The sequence below is a fragment of the Tauraco erythrolophus genome, chromosome 2, assembly GCF_009769465.1.
Source record: "Tauraco erythrolophus isolate bTauEry1 chromosome 2, bTauEry1.pri, whole genome shotgun sequence".
Classification (NCBI taxonomy): Eukaryota; Metazoa; Chordata; class Aves; order Musophagiformes; family Musophagidae; genus Tauraco; species Tauraco erythrolophus.
The window spans coordinates 91,088,124-91,111,524 of NC_141466.1; the positions used below are offsets into that span (position 1 = coordinate 91,088,124).

The 23,401-nt window shown below is 34.6% G+C and overlaps 1 protein-coding gene across 1 annotated transcript in view; it reads right to left on the minus strand.

The window, feature by feature from the left end:
• Positions 1-1,017: 1,017 nt before the first annotated feature.
• Positions 1,018-23,401, minus strand: part of CEP170 (centrosomal protein 170) — a 105,227-nt gene continuing 82,843 nt past the window's right edge. The window contains exons 13-20 of the mRNA XM_086631590.1: positions 21,107-21,157; positions 19,276-19,510; positions 14,273-14,450; positions 12,710-12,877; positions 12,318-12,406; positions 6,061-6,154; positions 3,677-3,728; positions 1,018-2,022 (exon numbers count right to left, since the gene is read on the minus strand). Coding sequence (XP_086487716.1) covers positions 1,736-2,022; positions 3,677-3,728; positions 6,061-6,154; positions 12,318-12,406; positions 12,710-12,877; positions 14,273-14,450; positions 19,276-19,510; positions 21,107-21,157 — 1,154 coding nt within the window. The 3' untranslated portion in view covers positions 1,018-1,735. The remainder of the gene's footprint in view (positions 2,023-3,676; positions 3,729-6,060; positions 6,155-12,317; positions 12,407-12,709; positions 12,878-14,272; positions 14,451-19,275; positions 19,511-21,106; positions 21,158-23,401) is intronic.

Sequence of the window (23,401 nt, forward strand, 5' to 3'; positions counted from 1 at the left end):
TTTGTTTTTGCCCTTCTGCACCTTCTAAAACTTTTCTTGTAGCCTCTGTAAACTCATGTAGTTCAGGCTTCCACAGTTAGCTGGAGTAGAGCATATTGAGTCATACATGAAGGCTTTTAATTTTTTTAAAGAAAATATGAAATCCATTATACAACAGATTAGTGGTTTTGTTTTTACATCTCTACAAAAAAAGTTTTTGCATTTTTATTAACTGGTCCAACTTTTACTGACTTCTGAAAGCCTGTACAATTTAAAAGTGTACAGAAAGTTTTTTTAAACAAATGTTATATAGGATTATTGCTGAAATATTAAAGACCATTTCATAAAAGCTGCAAAACTGTATCTTTAACCTTAATATATAGAGACTGATGCAAACATAGGAAAATTCCAGTCTATTAGTTACATTTAACAGAAATAACATTCCTCCAAATTACAGTGTTCTGGAAATACAAAGTAATTTACTTTTATTTTTATTATTATTTCCAAATGTTAAGTTACTGGGACAGCTTATAAGGACAATAGGCTTATATAGGAAACTTTAAACATTAGAGTTGCTTTTCAGTGGTATGAGCAAAATGTCTATGTTAGCACTCGTCTTCCAGAATCCTTTTAAATATGTAAGACAGAGACAGCTTTACTAGCAAGACTACAGGAAAATATACATAAGCAAATGAAATCATTTGCTTGGGAGTGCATCTATCCATCAAGCAAATTATGACAACTCTATTTCCAAGTTCCCTAAAGAAAATTTTACATCTCATGATCATTCCAAGGAACAGTAACTTCTTCCGTAAGCTTTTGTTTCATTTGAGCTGGTGAGAGCCCACCATTTGCCTCAATATGCCTTAAAACGTCCCATGTTGCTGTATGTTTAAATTTGTTTCAACAAACATTTGGACAGAAATGAGATATGAAATACTTCTACTTTCATTAACATCAAAAAGACATTTGAAGAAGATCAAAAAGTGCCAAATAGTTGTTTCAGAAAGTGGATTAAAACACTGCAATGATAATACAAGTGCAGTATTATCAGTTTTGTATGTACACCAAAACACTGCTTGCTGTTTAATGATATCGATATGTTCACCTACCACTCCCAGCAAATCTTAGTGCAAACATAATATGTGAACTTTGTAAACCCCAAGACAATTTACGCAGCAACAAGGTTATATAAATCACAGAACTGTTTGAGATTTGCAGTACACAAGAATGAATGCTTTCTGAAATCTGTCTTACCTTGTGCAGTAATGTGTCATTGTAGTCAAAGATAATGTTTCCTATATAAATCATCTAATTCAGAATCAAATGTAACCGTTCAACAGTTCTGTACAAACTTTAGTGGAGGAAGTCCATTCATTAGAGCAGCTTGGCAAAGAGATTTGGGGTTTCAGTAACATTAAATGTTAGACTGCTTGCATGGCTTTTTAAACAGAAAAAAATCTATTAAGGGAAAACTGCTGATATAATAATTCTTTTGCAAAGCACACAACCACAAAGGGCAAACCTGCCACAATCTGCTTTCCTACACTTGTATCTATGCATATCTTTATGATTTGAAAAGGATTTGTGTGACAATCAAAGCATCACAGTTAAAGAAAACTGGTTTAATAAAACAACTGCTGTTTGACCAAGCCTTTTTTGTGTGTTTTTTTTTTTAAATTATAAAATCAATATTATAATTTTCCTTTATTCCTAAACATTCCACATGAAAGGTATTTGTATCAACACTGAGATGTCACTCACGAAGAGTGGCATCTTCCTCTTCCCCATCTGGGTTAAACCTGTTGAAATGTATGCTGAAATCTGACTCGGATTCAGCATTCTCAAATTCAGCTGCAACAGGGACGGCGGCAGGTCGAAGAGCCCGAGCTTCGGGCTGGCAGTTTGGCTGCACTTGAGGGCGGGTACTTTGGGAAACGGGACTGGCCTTCACCTTCGGCTGAGCTGGTAGGACGGGGCTGGCGAATCCCAAGTTGCTCAGAGCATCCAGGGTACCATCAGGGTCGATCATGGCATTAATTGCTAAGCAATCAAGAAAAGATGAAAGGAATAGGGAAGAAACCATAAAAAAATACAGTTTTCTGTTACCATAAAACCCACCAAAATCCTACTCTAACACTTTTATGGTGACAGACATGAGCTCTTATGTGTGTTGCCCACTACAAAGGAGTAGTGTATTCAACATATATGCAGCTGATACATACATTTAAAAGCATTTACATATATTAAAACTTCAGATGAAACGAAACTGCACAAACAAAACACTGCCTGATGTGTGGACAGAAAAGAGAGATGACAAACCATCTATGATTAGCTTATAGGGACTGAAAGATGTGATTTTTAGTCATGTTGAAGGGACTTTCTCTCTACTATCACCATTATATTATGCTTCAATTACCACCCCCTCCCAAATACCCATAGCTGCTAATTCCATGACTGAATGAAATTTTTGTAAAAGAGCAATCAATTACCCTCTTTAATACAGAACGAAGGACTTATTGTCCTTCTCCCTCTGCAGAGTGAGGGCAAATTGAAGCACCTAGTACAATTTCATTTTACTGTACTATTAACACATTGTCACATTTAACAGAACCTCTCTCTCTTATTTCCAAAACTGTGCGAACATCTATTCAGACATCACTGCGTACACAAGGAAATGACTTGGCCTCTTTCTCTAGGCCTTATTTCTTTGTTATGTTCTCTAAACACAATATAATTAGTAATAAATTAACATTTTTTAATTATAGCTGAGCATGAAACAAATACTGATTTGTCTATAAAGGCAGCTAATGATTCCTCCTGAAACATTCCTTGTGAAAGCATGTTTTATTGTAGGATTAAAGCTGAATACTAAAAATAACATATAGGACATTTACAACAAATACAATAATGATTATATATAAGCATGGACCACTAATCTATTTGACCACTCCAAATTAAACAAAACAGAAATAAGATTGCAACTTCTTTTAAAAATATACTAATTTTTTAAGTTGATTTTGATAAATGGAATATTTGTCTCAATAGCAGACTTTGTAAACACAACAGATGTCTTTCCATATTATACACAGATAAGTCTTAGAATGTGAAAAGCGAATAAACTTTGATTTTGTAGTCTGTGAGCTCCAAAGTTGCAAAGAGTGGATTCAGTAGTGTGAAGGGAAGATGTCAAGAGCTACCCCTAAGTTTTTGTTCTATTGTAACAGATAAAGTTGAGGGGTTTTTTTGAGATTTCCTGTAGATTATGGTCCCAGTGCACTCCTTATACTGAATTGTGTTACACGTGAAGGTATTACTGATGTGCAAAGACTATTTTGTAAAGCCTCATGTCAGGATTCTCCATCATCTACACTTCAATATTTAGCCACAAAAATATCTCTATTAAGAATGTTTCACAAATAATTCCTTTGGGATTCTCCAGACTATTTCATTTTCAGTTGAGCATTTTTTCACCCTTACAAAAACCTATCATCACTCTCCTGTTTTAAAATAATTCAGTGATGTTTCTTCACCAAATGTGCCAGCAATTATATGATATTAAGGTATGTAACTGATACTGCGAATATATTTTAATAAAATGTGATAACTTTGTTTCATGATACACATATAGAGAGATATACATTAAAAAAAATAAAGCAAGCAACAACAAAAGAGAAAAGTGAAAAAAGATTTGTACCTTGCAGCTGTTTCTCAACTCGTTTCAGTTCCTGTAAGATTGATGATATTTCCTAGGAAAGAAACAAATATGTCTCATTAAGGAAAAAGAGACTTAAACTACCTATCAGTAGCAAACAATCTCCCTCCCCAGTCTTTGCAATATGAATTTTGAGTTGTCTCTCCTGGCATCAAGAACACCCTTGCTGGTAGTGGCCCAGCCATGTCTACCATGGGTCCTGGGTGCAAGTGCTTGAGGCTGGACGGTGGTGGCCCATTCAGAAACCAAGAACTCCTCCACATTGACTGATTGCTAGGGTCAACAAAACCTCACTCTGTCCCTTGCCATCTGCCTGCGCTACTTCTTCTCAAGCACGAACTTATAGATACCATGCTTCTGTAGAAATGGGGCAAAGTAACAGCAAACCTTTAAAGGAAAGTCACAGTATAATCCCACTATTAATGGAATAGGGTGATTAATAACCTTGTTCAGATGTGAGTCAGAATACCAAGATGACTGCATTGGGATTTTGCCTGCAAACATTGGGCCCTGTGCCCACAAGACCCTATACAGCAGCACACCAATGTTGAGTCCTCAACACTCATTTGCCTTACAGGTTTTTTCTTTCTGCTGCACTACTTCCTAACACAGATATAGCCAGAGCAATGCACTCAGAAACACAACAATCACTAAATGTACCACATCTTAAATTATAAATATGTAAATCCTACAACTGAAGGATCCTACACTGAAGAACACTGTTAATCCAACTGCTGAGGAGAGCTATCAGTGGTCTTAAAAGCTGAGAACTTTCAAAGGCACCGATTTCAGAAACCCATTTAACCCATTTCAAAACCCCATTCTGTACTAAGTAATGTGATTTTTGTGGGTGGCAAAGAAATTGATTACTTTGGATTTTATAAAGTCATTATCTTTAAGCAGATTCCACATCTGAGCTAGACATAAATGTCCCAAGGACAAAACGAACATCAGTTACAATTGTCCTCTGTTAACTTTTCACAGCCTGGTGTAGTGGAGGGTTTCCCTGCCCATGGCAGGGGGGTTGGAACTAGATGATCTTTGAGGTCCCTTCCAACCCTAACCATTCCATGATTCTGTGGTAAAAACAAGCACTGCATTTGAACAATATATGGCTTTGAAAATTGAGCAGAAACTTGAAAATCAGTGCATAGAAAAAAAACCCATACACTTTCAAACAATTCAAGATGCTTTAATGCATTGACAAAAAATTTGGAAAATGCTCAACTTAGGAACAAATATACCACTAATCTTTTTCTTTTTTAATGAATGCCTTAAAATCCCATATCCATGGCATGTAGAATATAAAACACTAAACTCCAATCTTACTCTGGAGATGGATAGAATAAGGGAAACTCTTATATTACCATATTTCTAAAATTAGAAACTTTCATGACTAACTTGGCTTAATTAAACTTCAAAAACACCCCAAAACTGTCAGTGTATCTAATAAATTATAACACTGAGTTACTAGTGATTGCTCTTAAAAAACATATCATTCTGCAGAAATTACAGGCCAAGTTTTTAATACTTCCAGGAAAAATCAAACCGGATGAGTTTAATAACTTATGATGAGCTAACAGAGAAGTGCTAGCCAGTTCAATGCCAGAGGAAACGTGTTCATGTTTTGTAGTTCAGTTCAGTACCAAGTACGCGAGGAGTTTCCTCTCCCACCTTTCCCTCAGAAAATAAAATGGTCTCTGTAAGTTGACATTCTTAACAGCACGATACTCCAGATGAGATAATATAGCTAGACTCTCTGCCTGCTCTCACATGCAGAGATGCTTTTCAAACCCTAAATTCTGTGTTTAGAAGCAGAGAAGTGTCCTAGGAAACAACATGTGCGCTCTGTTCCCTTACACTGTCGCACAGTCTTGTCGTGAAATGGTCCTAATTAGGCAGGAGTAGAAGACTACCTGAATCAACAAGAGTTGTAGTTGGTACCCTATGGTTATCCCTTCCACACAAAATCAACATGATTATTTTTCATTGAAGAGTGCTAATAGTAGGTAAAGTAGTCTTTACATTGTAAAACAAGTTCATCTGCAAGAAATCCAACATTCAAACTAATGGTTGTTACCTTTTGTTAAAAGTACTGATGGTCTGTATATAGTCTGAACCCCTTTTATGCATTCTTTATCTGAGAATTTCCCCTGAAGAACTACTTAAGACTGTTTCCTTTTAAGATAGTTAAGTCTCAGTAATTATTAAATAAGATTAGGTTTATTCTTGAAGTATACTGTGTCTAAACAACACCTTTTAAAGATTTTTGCCTTTATATCATTGAAAATAACAGATTCTTCTTCTGATTATTTAAAAATTAGGTAAGAGACTCATTCAATCCCAGAAAAGATAACTATTCATACCATGCTTGATGTTTTCACAATAGGAATTTCACTTTCAGCTCGTAACTTGCTTTCAATTTCTTCCCAATTTCTGTCTTTGTCCTTAAATAATATCCTAGAAGAAAGAAATTCAAGAACAGTATGTTTAAAATAGACAAAACCAAAAAAACTAACATTGAAAGATTAGATACTCAATACAAGAAAGCAGTACAGGGAGCACTGAACAAAACTAAAATCTGAAATAGTGAAAACTAACAGAATCCAACCATACAGTTTAAATTTTCTGGGAAGCACACAGGGTTTCAGCAATATTGTTATTATTGACATTAAAATGGCAGTTCTGTAACTAAATACTTGCTTATGGTGTTGAAAAGACACAGCTGATGAGACAGCACGGAGACATTTTTCTAAAAATCTAATTATTTTATAGTAGTCAGAGACTTCCCTATTACCACTGCATTTTACAACAATTACAAAACAGAAGAAAAAGATTAACAATGGTAAATAAATGCAACTCTTTCACCTTTGTATTTTATATTAATTTAATAAAAATAAACCATTTCAGAAAATTCAAAGAAAAACACATTTCATAGAAGTTTTCGTTGAAAAGTCTCAACACACAGACTGTATATACATGCTTTAGTAATATAAGTATCACTTGTATGTTTAAAGAAGTCACTTCTATTATTTGTAAAACTTCGAAGCATGCTGTAAGACTCCTCATTTTTAATGTTTTGCTTCTCGGCTGTGATAATTTTTGTTTTCATTGTCACATCATAAACATCATTTAAACTGTCTACATTTGCACAACGGAAGAAAAAAAAAAGGAACGTGCAGATATTTAAGGTCTGGGTATTCAATTTTTTTTTTCAAGTGACACCATGATGATATAGAGGAGTCCAAACACACTTCTTCTCTCATTGGTATTTCAGATTTAAAAGTAGAAAAATAACTGCAGTAAAACTGCTAAGAAAACAAACAAACCAATTCAAAATCAAGACTGAAAAGTAGTACATTTTAAAGCAGTTATTAGTGTAGGTAGGTCTCTGAGGAAATAATTTCCAAGGTGGAAATCCATGATACCTTGCATCTCATGAAGACTACGAATTTGAAAGAAAGCTGGGAGACTTTGTACTGCATTTTCTGTAAATCCATCTTCAGTTATTTATACCCTATGGAAAATCCCACTCTTTATTATTATCCTGTCAAGAAAGTCTAGTTTTTCCAAACGTGTATCCTGTATTATCTTATCAGTACATAGATGTCCATAAACAGCCCATCCAGAAGCTGCTTTAACTCTTCTTCTGTCTTTGAGGTCTTCACTCACTGCTGCTGCAGAACACATTTTTGTCAGCTGTTTCACAGAGAGGAAGGGCTACTCTCCCTACTCTACACAACGTCATGGGATCAAGGCAAATGACCACTTCTGCAAGTGACTTTAGTGAACTAATATACAAAGCAAACAAACAGTAAACATTAATACGTGCTTCTTGGGGAAGGAAAATATAAATTAAAAGTAATCGAAACTACAGTGACGAAAACATGAAACACTTTATGGCCTCAAGTAGTGCCATCATCTTGTAACAAAGTTGATCAGAGATCTGACAAGATTTCTTTTGTTCTGGAAGGGAGTGCAAAAGCATGCCAAGCCATACAACTGCAAACCTGGATAAAGTCCAATCATAATGGAAAATTTAGAACTTGCCTGACACTGATGAGTTTAAATAAATAAAAAGCAGAGCCAATTAAATCCTTTATAGGATCTTACACTAAAAAACAGGCAACTCCTGGAAATATTTTGATTCAGTATACAGAGAATCTTACACAGCTATACTTTCCGTACATTAATAGAATTTAGATCACTCTGGAAATCAGCAGGAACATAGAAAATAAGGCTTTATTTAGCAGTAGATAGCACTAGAAGGAAAAAAAAAATCAATAAGTTATTGTGACACTGCTTGTTGTTTTTTTTTTAATTATTTTCTTGCTCATGTTATATTAAAATACTTCTGTCTTTATGTATGTGATTAATGCTTTTGCTTGTGTATGTGGTGTTCTCGGTCTTATTTTCTTTTAGATGTAATGTTCTTACTTCTCTTTTACAATTTGAAAGCTTTCCATTTCATAGGTCATTTTATTTAAAAAAAAAAAAAAGGAGGAAAAAAGAAAACACTAATTTAAGAAATATCATTATTTCCACTATAAAGTGGACAAGCCAATTTGGTTTTGCTATAAATTTAGGAAGTCTATTTCCTGTTTACAACATTTTTTTCAATTCTTTATTTAGTACATTTTAACCTCCCAGGGGGTCTTCACCTCTGTCTCCTTTGCTCTTCCTGCTTCTAACCATACTTTTTATATTAGAAGAACATATTTATAAATGTCTGCCGCTTTCTGCTCTTGCCTTTCCCAGTCCCACTTTCTGGGACAATTCTGCCTGAACTTTCTTATTTGATTGTGCTCAGTCCCCATTTTTCCTTTATTGCACTTCACAGGATGCACGACGAACTGCAGAGACTGACAAGTAATACCTGCGCTGAGCTGAATGCTTTGCCTAGACTTTGCCTGACTGAAGAGAACTTGCCTGCTACAAAGCAAGCCAATAAACACTGCATTGACATTGTAGAGCACTGATAAAACCATGTAGGTCTTCTCACTGCAAAACCTACTTACCTCTTCCCTCCATAATCTCTGAAAATCCCTGCAAACTCATTGTAACACATAAAAGACAGAAAAGCAAACAAACTGCCTATCTGCTTCCTGAGTAGCCACCACAATAATTTGTTAGCAAAGAATGGGTTATAGCACATATGGCTAGAATGCTGCAGAATTTTTACGTATAATGTAGTTTTGTGTACACCAGCAGATAAGAACATGATTAAACAGAGTAATTAATAAAAAGAAATGATTAAAAAGTAACTTAGCAATACCCAAACTACGACCTTATCCTGAAGAAAATTATAAATATATAGAGGATGTAGCGAGAGGAAAGAACCAGGCACCTGATTCTAGCTCTATCTGAACACCATGCTAGGACTTGGGGAAAAAAAAACCCAGAACAGTTTGGCCTGCATTGGGAGAAGCTAGCTGAAGAATACAGTGTCAAAAGCTTCTCTCGATCCTATTTTTTAACACAAGGTAGGAATGATGACAGAACTGAGTGGAACTCAGAACATTATCTATAAATTAGAAAACAGAAATGACAGCTTTAATGAAGTGAGGAATTAACTAGTCAAGCAAAAAGATATATATTTCCTTTTACCCTCATATTAATTTACTTTCATGATCTTTTCAGCTCATTTTAATTTCTGATAGATCTGCTTGTCAAGAATGACTAAAAATATTAAATTCTTCATACTTTAGCCAAAGTGAAGCTGGTCTTTTTGCAAGGCCAGCTATTGCAACTGAAACATAACAGAAAGAAGAGTGTTCACATTTACAGGAAGGATGCCCTTCTTCATTTGGACTCAAGATAGGAAGGATGCAATTTTTTAATATGTGTGATGCAATTTGTAAGGACCATAATTGCTCTATACTGTCTGTGCTCTTGGAAGAGAGGTTTACATTGGTGAACAAGAGAATTTGAGAGACAACTTTTAAAACACAGTCAGGCTTACTCTTATTGATGCCTCTATAAATTTCTCCTCTACTTTCAGGTTCAAGTACTTTGGAAAAATCAGAGAACTGCTGGCTTGACAAATCCTGACTGATCTCATTGTATCTGTTCTGGGCAGAAATTTTAACTGGCTTAACTCCAGTGAAAGGAGAAGCAGCACACAAGCTGGTTGAACTCATGTACATCAAACAAAGCTAAAGTAAAATCCACAATAGGTCCCAGCTGCCTTTCATGCTTTCTAAAAACAATTCTAAAACTATTGTTGTTTTTCTGATTTAAAATACTAGTAACATTATGAATAACATCATATTATTCAAATCCATTCTGAGCAGCAGGAAAAGGAATTTTTGATTGCACCTCTAGGGAATATTTGCTTATAGGGAAATAATTAGCTCTTCTGTGTTTTTATAGAAATATGCAATGTCATTCTCTTTAAATGTATATAGAATGTTTATAGGTATGCTTATATTTATAACATAATACATTATAACATCATTATAATATTCATTACAATGTAGCTGACTTACCTTTTAAGCTAAGAAAATTAATCAGAAAAATGTAAGACTACATTTTATAATTACCTGCTTTTCTCAGAATGAATTTGCATACATAAATTTGTTTTAACTCACTGTACTCACTCAGTTTTTTATGTTAAGTAAACTACAGCTATGCTAGCAACATATTTACAGATCAGAAACTGCCAACCATCAAGAAAAATCAGCACGATGAAAAAAGTAGAGTATCTACTATCTACTGCTTCTGAGGAATTTAAGATACATATCATCCTAGACGCCTACCACAAATAAGTCAGTCAATAAGCAAGATTCTTGTTCCAATGATGCAGCTTTAAAAGGAAAAAAAAAATACATTGGTAAGCAGAGTTCCATATGGATGTCACTGTATTTTCCCACAGAATTATGTGCAAAACAAAGCTTGATGTAATATTTTGTTTCTATTTTCAAATTTCGAACGCCTTTGAAAATGACTTTCAAAGAATGGTCATGCTTAAGTACCTCTTTGCACGTATTTATTTGTTCGGTTTTTTGAGATCACCTATCAAAGGAAATGATAGCGTGCACTCAAAGGCTGATTAAACTTGAACAAGTTGTGAACTTTTGTGTAACCTGGAATAAATTTTGCATAATTAAATTGAACTCTGTTAATTTGGCACAGCTTTTTTAGAGTAACCGTATTGTACACCTGCATTTCACAAACTCATTTATGTCTTTTGCTTAAGGATATTCAAATAAATAGTATGATACATAGAAGAATGCATTCTGGGAAAACCAAAGAGGAAAAGGCAGCAAATGGCATATTTCCAATATTATAATGCTGCAGCCCCAAAACTCTGAGTTGGAAAAAGAAATGAGATGAATCAGTCCAGGATCATATTCCAAGATAGTGGAAATACGGTATTCACAAATGTTACCTGTAAACACCAGGAAAATAAAAAAAAAAATCACAAAAAACCTTGGAACAGAAATAGTAAGAACGGGCTGCAGGCTTTTAAAGACTTGATTCTTCACTCTTACTACTAGAAACAGCAGGACTAGAAATTGCAGATAACCTATAGCGTTTACCAATTTATAAATATTATTTTTTTACTTCTTGATTTCTATGGTCAAGTCTTTCTTGGTACTCCCACGAGAATATAACCTTCAGACAAGTTAGCATCTTGCTGCTTTTACTAGTTACATCCCCTATGCTGAAATAAATTTGTGATTTGGTGATTAATCTGTCACCCATCTAAGATTTCAATATGTGACACTTCATAGATAAACTGATAAATTACAATATCTTCTCACATTCAGAAAATCATACATGAAGGTCAGCCAAATGACTTTCTTATTTTTAATGTACTCTATTCTTCAATTATTAACTGCACAAAGACATGAAGAAGGACATGTGAATTTTGTATTTAGAACTTTCGTTTATTCTTGTCAACCAAAGCGGTCACCAAATGGTTGTACACTCACTCACTCAAGTTAAATGGAGCTGTTGGTAGAGCAACATGTTATCATTTTTGACACATCTATACTTCCTGTTAGCTACTATGACATTTTATGCAGGAATCTAACTATCTAAGCAGGAATTTTCAATTAAAAATAACAGATAGTTACATCTGTTATTTGAGATTTAGAACTCAATAGTGGCCACATTGCCCCCCGAGCAAATTCTTTTTCAGAAGGATTTACTGAAACTGCTCTCCTCTGTACCATTTGTTTTTCTTCCTAAAATGAGTGATCCCTACAACAACCTGGCAAACATACAGGGCCCAGTTTTACAGTTCAGCAACGTTTTAACCTTATCTTTTAAGGAAGGGAGTTTTATAAGACTTGCATAGAGGTTGTGTAGACTTTGCTCAGCATTTACATGCGTTGGATCAGCTCCTCTGCTGGGAGTAGGATGGCTATTGTTTGGTCCATATAAACTTTGCTGATATTTATCTTCATATAACGTGAAATACAAACAAGCATTAATGCAAAAATTGTTCATCTTAAATCTTTCTGAATGCTAAAAAGGCCATAGGTAACATTGCTTTTTAAAACACACGTTGCTACCAAATACATTTCCTCTACCTGTATTTTCCTGTACCTGTTTAGTAGGAACGTTGATGAGAGCAGAACGTTTTCAGTAATAATAATGATTTTAAAAAACCCACCTGATTTTGCCAGCTGTTTTGTCTATGGATTGTCTTATCTTGCGAGAAAATTGGAAGACTGAGGATAACAGCAAACTGTCCCCCATAACCTGCAATAAATTTTTAATCAAACAGGATATTATTATTTTAATGAGAATTAATACAAACAATTTCATATATTTTGAAAACTTTTTAACTTTTAAAAAAAAAAAAGTGTTTTCTAATTAGTATCATACACAATTGTATTTGAACATTTTGCAAACTAAATAATACAGAAGTATTTTTTTTTCCAGTAATAATGCCACCTGCTACAGGTAGGAAAAAAAGGATGGTGTCTAAAATATTAAGTGGGGAGACAACTGTAAAAGCTTAAAATAGACACAGTATTAGAGAGAACCCTGTTGTGTACTCACTTCATCTCTGCTCCAAGTCCTTCTCCGGGTAATTGTTGGGGGATCAAGGGCATCTGTCAGCTGAGGTCTAGCATCGTTAGGCCGACCATTCCCCTCTGGTGGTTTAGTATGCACTACTGGAGGGATTTTTCTAAAATTGAGACTTTCATCAAATACTCGGTCAACCAACTGGGAGGTAAAAAAAAAAAAAATGCAGTTTATGAAACCTACTGGATACATGCAAGATCAGATTAATATTTTTTTCCTTCTGAAACAGTTTACAAGAAGCCTATCAAATAAAAATCATTCTGTTGTCTTGCACAGTATAAAATGATGCACCACTTATGTAACAATACCTTGTGAAAATGAAGGGTTTTTTTCAAAGATCAGACATACTTGGCAAAATTAGCCTACCCCACAGAAATTCTGCTTACAGGCAGGTAACATAATAGTTACCTATAAACTGGTATTAAATAATTTATTCCTTTGATTAATGGAATCTATCTATGGAATTAAGTACAGTGCTATCAAATTTAGTTTTTTTCCAGATTGGTCATAGTGTTACAGAAACACCTATACCTACTTAAAGGAGATACTGCCACCTGCAGTAGTATGTACACATGTACATAATAATTATTTAGTAATATAAAAATCAGAGTGATCTAACTGGATCTGAGAAAATAAGTGCTTTACTTCCTAAAAGTTTAGCCGTAGAATGAAAAACAAAACGTACGTGAGTGCAGTTACCATTTTTCTGAGTACACAACTCACAAATTTCTTATCACTGTTTATATCTTTTTTTCCACAAAAAAAGAGTATTATATTAAACACGGTAAGCTAATGCATTAACCAAACTTTATCCACACAAAAATGAATAAACACATTTTGAAAGGAATAGTATGAAGAATAAATGCAGTACACATTTACAACTTATTAGGGTGAATTGTAATATGGTAGGAAGTGATGATTTAAATTCAGATTAACATGTTTACCAGAATTAGACCTGTGATGGTTATTAGAACAAGTTAGTCAATATATTCATAGAATAGCACACCAGATGTAGTCAAAGAGAATAAGAATTATTAGAAGCACAAGGCAAACTTATTTCAAGGCAGTATTTGACAATGTTATTCAGAAAGAAAATCTAAAGTTATTGTTTACTGATGGTACCTAAGTATTTCAGTGTTCAGAAGACAAAACTTTAATGTCACCTGTGAAAAAAGGGACTTTTTTGTTTTTAATAGCTATGCAAAGTATTAGATGTATACATTTATATATATTTGTGCATACACACTAGTGTCTTTAAATGCACTTAGATACTATCCAACAGTATCTAAGGCTAGAGACAAGCAAGAAACAAATAACTATCTTGTCCTATGTTTCATGGAAAAAAAGAGACAGACAGATAGTATGCATCCTTTTGACAAGCTGTGTTCGTAGAATAATTTCTCAGTTATTTGTTGAAATGTAAAGGAACTTTAAATCAAAAAACAATGTAGAGATCATGCATGCGGGTTGAGTGGAAATAACTAAAAAAGGCTATGCAAAATGCTAAAAGCAAAAGAAATAAAGAAAAGGAAGAACCTTATGCATTTCTCCATGAAGATCTCCTACCTCTTCTCTAGTGTCTATGGCAGAGCCAGGGGTGGTGGCAGCAGTGCTTACTGTGGTACTGGGGGCAGTGCCTGATGAAGTCACTGAATCTATCTCTCCTGCTACATCGTTGATTTCCCGTGCGATGAGAGCCAGATCTTGACTGATCCTAGTAACAAAGAGAGTGTTACATTCTCCTCTACAAATACTTCTGGACCAGTAGAGCCCAACCTGCAGCCTGTGAGCTTCTAAGTTTTAATTCCTAATAATCGTGCTATGAAAATGAGTATGCCCTTCTAAACTGAAAGTTTATTTATAGAACCATAAAGCAAATTTTTAACTGAAGCTTTTAATAACATGCCTTTCTAGAGGAAGAAGGTAAAAAGCAATCTCAAAAGACAGAGCATCTTCATTTTCTTTCTAGGATTCCCAGGCAGAGATGTGTGCTGCAACACGCAGTAAATCCAATACGAGTGGATTGCACAGATGATTGGTGTACATGCAGTAAATATGAAATTTTTAGAACGCATTTAATTTATACCTCAGTTTACCTACTTGCCAAGAACTTCAGGACCTCTGATTATCTAGCAACCCTGCAGCTTGTTCAGATCAAGCTGCTTACGTGTCTGAAATTCCAGATCAGTACCCTAAATCCTCTAAATTTAATCAAGATGAGCTTTCTACTTGGAAAACCAGAACATGCCTGTAAAAATCTGGATATGATAGCACTATATAAATACAACTGAATTCTCAGCTGAAGATTCATTTTCCTTTCTTCTGATGCATCACATCAAAAAATAGCTCTGCTCTATATTCCGCGCAGCACAGGGAGGAAGCTTGCCTAGCTCTGCTTGTGCTACTCCTCCCCAAGACACCCCAAAAGACAGAGGGAAAAACAAAAAAAACAAAGCAAAAGCTAAAAGGCTCCTACTAACCATGGCACCCTGAATCTCCAGCTTGGATCAAGCAGTTCAGACGACCTAGAGTTCAGAGCAACCCACCAAGTGATCCCCTTTCATGCTTCTGTCTGAGAGGACTGAAGGCACAGAAGTCAACAGTGTTAACTCTGCACCATCAAGGACTCTGTGAACAGCAGCACCTGTCATTTAAGCGGAAGGAGTTGCAGTGAGAGTTGCAGTGAGAGGGACACACACTGTGCTGGCCAGTGCTTCTTAAAGGTGAGCTGCTTTCTGCTCTTTATTTTCACTTTGTCTTCAAGTCAAAAAGAATGGTCACCACTGACCTAGAGACAGTTTTAAGACTGAGTGAGCAGAATTTAAATTAGAAAGGCAAACATAATTAGAGAAATTTCCAGTCAAATTCCAACACTGGAATTTGTGGCTACCATTAGCAATCCACAATTAAGTGCAATCTTGTGCAGCACAGATACACATATAATCGGGATAAGGCTGTACAAGAATATGTGGCAATTACCTGTGACCACTCAAAACAGGATTTCTGAATTCCAACTAACAAAGACTGGAACACTAAAGCAGAAACCAAGTCAATGGCTCATTTTAATAAATTAAAATATGTTAAGTACCTATTACTACATTAACTAATTTGACCTAATTACTACATCTTTTGGGTCAATTTTAATTTATATTTCATGTTCATATATATATGTACCATTAAAATTCCAAGGTTTGAGCTAATATTCTAAGTAGTAGAGATACTAGAGTACCCACTTCCTTTGTTTCACACCACCATGTAACTTTTTTTCTTAAGCAGAGAAGTTGCTAATAATCATGTTTGAATTTCTGGAACAGATTTTGCTATTTAAATGAATAGTTGTGAATAAAAACCAGGAAATGTCAATTATCAGTAAATCATCCAGAAGACAAATGTGATTAAACACCATAATCAAAAGTAGTATCAATCATCTAAGACTTATCTTTCCATAGAAATCAGCAATGCTTCAAACATGCCACAGCCACTTCAATCGAGTTCTTAACAAGCAATCAAAATTATATAAAATGTCAGATGTTTACATAAAAATGAATTGAAATGAATCCTGAAAATATCATAACACACAACTCTAACATGGATGGCAAGCAACTTGTTAGACAATCATCACAGTCACAAGTGAATAAAATCTGGAATTAGTTTCAATGTGATAGTAAGCCATAGTCAGTACTTGCTAATGTTTCTGTATAGAAACAATATAGACAGAGCACTGAAGAAAAAGCACTATGAGAAAGAAAATTACAAAGGAGCTGAGAGTTGGTTCTGCCTTTTCATAAATGAAGTGTTCCAGTCATTCTACATTAACTTCTAGAAACAGAAAGTATTGCTTAAATATAAGGGGTACGTTTTGTATAATCAAGGACAAGAGACTTAGGCTTTAGGTACACACTATTTACTCTGCCGCAACTGTAGGTTACCCCGCAGATTTCTACCGCTTCCCTGCATCAGACCTAGCAATCATGCAAGGTAAATCAATTCAGGGAGGCAAAACTAAAAGAAACCTCAAATTCCGAACCCCCTGAACCCACTCCAGGAAATGTTGCTCTTAAAATCACTCAGTGAGCAGACTCCCACAGCTACACAGTTACATAAGGGACAGCACAGTTTGCAATGCAAGGGACAAGGTGAGGAAAGGCCTGGGACAGGGAGAGGATGGACATCTTTTTCCATAGCCTTGAACTCTAGTTCTTATTTACCTGTAATGAAAGAATACCCATAGTATTAGAATGAAAAAAGAATACTAAGATATTTCTAATACTTCTGAACTGCTGCATTATAAAAACATTTTAATGCTTAGTTTACTGTGTCACACCCTACACTGAGTCAGTTTATTTTGTAATGACACTTTAAAATCCTTAAATAAAATATGTGAAGCTCCTGTTATTCTGAGGGTGTATCTTCCTCCAGACCAAAATTGTTTTATAACAAATTTAGTTACTACATTAATTTTTTTTATCATCTCTTTCCAATTTTCAATTTTATTAAAATCTGTAAATTGTAGAGCCTGTGAAAAGTGCAAACTGGGTCTATCTTGGTAGACCAGTTGAAATACAATTCTATGGTAACATAGAAGCAATGAATTGTTTGTCATACAGCCTCTACACTACTTTCAGTTGCACATTTATTTCATGAAATACTTATCTTTACACCTGCTTAATCTAATCAGTTTTTCAACAACAACAAAAAAGAAAATTAATTTTAATGAGAACATATAACTATCTTTTCCTTTTTTAAAAACTCTAGACAGAGTTGAAGGGACTCTGATCAGAGGCTGGACTGAGGGCTGGGAAGGAAAAAATAAAAACATGGTAGACAATGATAGAAGGGAGACTGTCATCAGCAAGGCAAAGGTAGAAGAGACAAAAATGATCTTACAAAGGACAAAAGTTAAACTTAAAGCTGGGGAGCGATACTGTGAATCAGTATGAAGAGATACAGAGGCACAGAAGTGATCAACTAGTGACCTCGAGCACAGGGGCTCAGCAGAGGCTAACCAAGGAAACTGGTGTTAGAAGCAGTGACAACACATGACAGTAGTCTGGCATTTCTCGACTCCCAAGTGCTAGCTTTCTTAACCTTAAATATGCTCATTTAATGCACTTTGTGTGAAATTTCTATACACAATCACAAATTTAGCAATACCAATTGGAGCCTCTTACCACCACTTCCACTGGAAATAAAGAAGCTGAAAAAGGTAGGTTAAGTACACAGCCTTCAAAACAAATTTAAAACCAGTATCTAAATGAAGAAAATGGTAGGAAGTCCAAGGGAAGAAAAAAAATCTCGCAAACCTAACCATCAAATAAGATTAGACTGAATTGTTAATTACTTCCAGTGTCAATCTCTCCTAGATGAGCAAAACGTACCAAGAAGTTTCACTGAAGCAGATGTTCAGCAGCACTTTTTATAAGGAGGCAGTAATATGCTATGGCTATCCTCAATTTTTTTCCCCATATACACACATTCCTCCCTGTACCCCTCTGTAACTTTAAATTCTTCAAAAGAAAGGGATGTTTTAGGAAGATGCCTTTGATGATGTTTATTTCATGATTTATCAAGATGCTATCAGACTCCCTTAAGTATTTTATCTTTGCACAAATCACACTAGAAAAAACAAATATTGAAAAACATTATCAAGAAGAGGAAACAAAAAATAATTAATCCCATTAAGCAAAACACAATGCTTCATATCTGTGAGTCCACAGTGTTAAGATTACTTTTAAAAGGAAAACACTTTTCTTGTTTAGGCTTCTAAATTAAGTTCCGTGAAAAGGTTCAGAACCTGAACATGGGCACCTTATTTTAAAATAACATTTATGCACTTACATAGTTTTATTTATTCAGTTCAAGCTATTTGAAGTTTTCACTGCCTGAGTATCGCATGATATGGGAATAATTGGTTACCAGAATGTAGAACTGACTACCTTTTCCTTGGTTCACTTGAAGCAGAGTGCTGTTAGCAATAATGGAGGAATTGCTATACTAATCTCAGAGACTCGTAACAAAAAAAATTACTTTTTGATGAATACATATGACTTAAATCAGAAAATATCTAACATGAAATAATGACTAGATAAATGAAAAATTAAAATGAGAACGTCTCTCACATTGCCAAAATCACTTTTTCCTCTCTCTGTCACCTAAGCATTGACCTGAAATTTTACTTCAATATGAATGCAAAGGTAGTACAAAATTAGATATACTTCAGTCTCAGGAAATACACCATTAGCAACTAGGAGTTCTAGACAAAGTATCTCTGCAAGTCCACTAAAGCAACCATATTCTGGGATCTGGCTATCATAAGTCAGAAATTACTATTATTTTTCATTAGAAAGAGATGTGCTGGTAAGACGAGTGTTCTGTCTGTCAGTCTGTCAGAAGAATTTTAAATTGTCCATTCAGTTAGTGAATGACAACAGTAAGTACAGTGATATAGAAAATTGATTGGCTCTCTTTCTCCTATATATGTACGTGAATACCTGCTGGGTACAAATATGTTATTTTAGAGGCGCTCCTTTAAAACCAACCTTGCTATTTCTTCTCGGTGCGCAGTCCAGTCACGAATGTAGTCTTCCTGTTCCTTTATTCTGTGCTTGAATGTATTGCTACTTTGAGCTGCTGTCCCAGTGCTCTGCAGGCGAGTGGTTTTCAGGGCTGGAGAGGTACGTAGACGGGTATGTTTAGGGGAATTACGGTTTGATCCAAATTCATCTTCTGAGGTGGAAGCATAATCTGTAGGAAAGCGCCTCCATCTTGCACTTACTAAATTAGTTTAATTATTAAAAAAGAATTATTATTGCATCTTTAATAAGAAAAAACAGTATTAGTTCAGTAACATCACAAAAATACACAACTATTCATTGTCAATCCCCAGATACCTCACAAAAGGTTTATTTACTACATCTTAAAAAGAAAGCTACAAAATTTGTGTTAAATAATATTAATAAAAACATAAAACGGATGCTCTTTGTACAATGATGAGTAAAATAAGATGTAAAAGCCAGTAATGGTGTGTGAGCTCAAATAAGCAGTATTAAAAAACAAGGGCCCAATTCATTAACATTGAAGTATATAGTCAGATTGCACTTTTTCTGCAGATTTTTTCCCAAGTTTCATTCAGGGTTTACATGATACACAAAAAAAAAGGAAGAGACGTGAAGGAAGGATGGAGCTGGCACCAAGTCTGGAATGCATGCTTACATAAAGGGAAGTATAAAAATCCTAGATGATGCATTATGTATTTAGTACAGAAAAAATACGTTAAAATTAATACCGTGTTATAAAAATCAGCAGCACATCTACAAAAACAGGAGCCTCAGAGCAAAAAGCATATATTCTCACATGTAGCACATAAAGCCTATACTGCCATGTTGCTGAAGACAGCCTGAAGTATGAGAGCGCTGAAACTAAGTAGGAGGCTCTCGTCCCTCTATAAATTACTGAAGTGTAGAAAATGCATTTCAGATATGCTGTCCTCAAACATTCCCAGCAGGAAGAGATATCACTAAGTGTAAAGGAATGCCCATCACAACAACATGCAAAATTCTTTCAGAGGATTTAGTCTCACAAACTCATTGACATTCATGAGGCTCTATAATTACTGTAGAAATTTTAAAAAGTGTGTGATCACCTCTTGGTAATTTAAAAATAATAGATTCATATATATTGATTTTAGTAAGAAAAATGCAAGTAGAAATAATGATTTCTCCTGAAACATTTAAAAAAACATTACAAATGAAGTATACATCAATATGAATTTGTTACAAATAATGAAAGTAATTTTTATTTGAGAAAAGATTTGTGTAATGCTCTCAAATATTACAGTATGAAGAATATGACATCGGTGTATAAGCTTACATTCCTTCCGTCACATAAATAATGCATTTTCATTGCTGAAAACAAAAATGTGCTTGTGTATTTTTTTTTCAGGTTTAAATGTGGGCTTCAAATCATGTCCAGTTCTACTGATTTTTTTAATATCCTGACTTTATTGAAGAAAATAAAAATGTCTCTCCAGTCACTTACTGTTCCCTTTTTACAGATTCCAAACTTGTTTTGATCTTAGGGAAGTAGAACATAAGCAGAAAAAGCACATTTTCCCACCAACAGCATGCAAGCAATGCGTGACTGAAGTCCAAAGAGCTTTATGAGTTGGGCCCACATTTTATCATCAATTTTTGTTTAAATTCTTTGTCCCAGTTCAAATTATATGCATCAAAATAAATACAAAATTTATCTGAAAATCTCTTAAGTGAGCTAGTCCAGTAACTCAGCACTGTACAATGAGCATATATTTAAAAACTAAAAATTGAATGATAAGTGAAATATCAGAAACAGATTTGATTTCTAGTACTCTACCACTGTAAGTTTCAACATCGGGATCTGGGTCTGGGAGAAGCTTGGATATCTCTGTGTACGAAATAGTGTTTTATCATGTTAATTCGTATTAAAACATTCAGATTAGAAGCATTTGCTTAAATAAAATATATTGATGAGATTAGTCTTAGGTCCTCTTTTCCACTCACACATTTTAGGAAAAGATTCTTAAATTATACATTTGATCAAAAATGCTGGATTTTGTAAAAGCTTAAACATTTCAGAGATACTAACCGAAATGACATCAATTACAATCGTCCTCATAGTACCATAAAACCTCTGTACATTTTTAAAGACCATTAAATTTTAATTCAAAATATTGTCTATTTATATATTAATATGGGGAAAAAATTATTGTAGGCTTAACAGTAAAAACCTCAAAGTTGTATGATTCATGACAAGCAATATCCAAGCACAATTCCCATTAAGCTAGCTATACATTTGCACATATATGCTTTTAAGACTATTTATAAATTATGCAGCCCCAAAATGTCATTGTAGTTTATGTAGATTTCTGAAAGTTATCATGTAATTGGTTATCTCAGACCAAAGACTGTGACTATCAGTACCAATAACCAGAAAATCCTTCAAAACCCTGGCTAAAATAAACAGCAGACAAATCTCATTTGGTGACTACACTGCAAGAAGTAGAATGTGTTGACAACACCTTAAGCTGGCGAGTTTCATGATATGGACACCATAATCTCACTTTTAAGATCTGAGGACAGACTCTATTAAGCATATCCCTTATAAAATATTCTACTGTCATGGATGCATTGCCTTCTCAAACTTCATCCATTTCAAACATCCTGAAATTTGGTTCTCAGTAGTGCAATAATACTAAAGTGCAGTTAAATGTTGTTTTCTCTCCATGCTCAAATCTTGACCCCCTCTGAAATACCTCAACAGCTTTGATCAACCTATCAGCTAGTTATTTGCAAAGACAGCTAGGTCAGCAAGCCAGCAGAGCTGCCGAACGAAATTAGTTGCTCAAGGTCTCTCTGTTCTGACTCAATGCTCAATTTTACAGCTGCAGCTTAGCACTTTTGCCCGAGGTCTGATCCTGTTTTGTTTTCTCAATACATAGGTCCTTCTGTAACACCATCTTTAATTTTCCTCTGCAATTGTGAAAAAAAGTTCTTTAGTCTTCCCTATTTTTATTGATCACACTCTGCTGTTTGATGATTCTGTGCCTTGATTAAATCCTTCATTGCTTGTGCTATAAAATTACTAATTCTACTCCACGTGTCCCCACAGGGTTGTCAGTTATCAAGCCTCCTACCACAGAAACACCCCAGTAATTACTTTAATGCTGGTAATTCTCATCCAAGACGTTCCATTTGTCTGCTTGCCCTTTCATTTAAAAGTAAGCAATACTTAACTGTATCAAGGATTAAAAGAGATTCTTGAAATTAGAGGCTTGCTGACAGCTCTGACAATTTTATGCTATTAAGTTGCAATTCAACCACATGAAGTACAAAACAATAAAAAAATCCAGTGACTACATCTTTTTTTGCTCCCTTTTTACAGGTATGTATGTCTGAACATTCAAAAAGATTTGGGAAATGTGGAAATAACTTTCTCTGTGGTAGACTGGATTTAAGAAGCAAGATTCTGCTGCCAATGTTTATTGATCTACAATGTCATAACACGAACTGACTCTGATGAGAAGACTCATGGAGCATTTTTCACACTTTGATAACAATCAGTCTTCCGGTAAAAGAAAAAAAATACCCAAACTCTACATTGGTAATGATCATTCATTTTCCAGTCTTTCTAGGTCCAGGGTGAGAAGAAAATACATCACTGTTATGCCTTGTTTAAATGTGCCCAAAGTAAAACACGTTCAAACAGTTGAGGCACTTTTGTCAGGCACTTTATTAGTAATTTCCAAAAGTGATAAAATTAAGTGAATTGCTGACTTTTCTAGAAACAAAATTTAATTCAGGAATTATATGCTTTGGATTGAAAAGCTTCTACTACGTTCCATCTTTATATATTGCACACAAGTAACAAAATCTATTCAAAGATGTTTGAAATACATTTATCTAAGGATAAAATAATAAATAATATTATTAATAACTTGATCTGTTGAGTAGCTATTAGCATCATTTTATAAGATGCTAATGGAAAAATGGGGATGTACTGAGTAGTGGCCTATAAATAATAGGAGATAAATATATATATACACACACTCCTATATCTACTAGAAGATTACATCACTTCTAAAACAATTCAAATTTTCCTGAAGTATACTCTGAACAGTCCAGTAAAAAA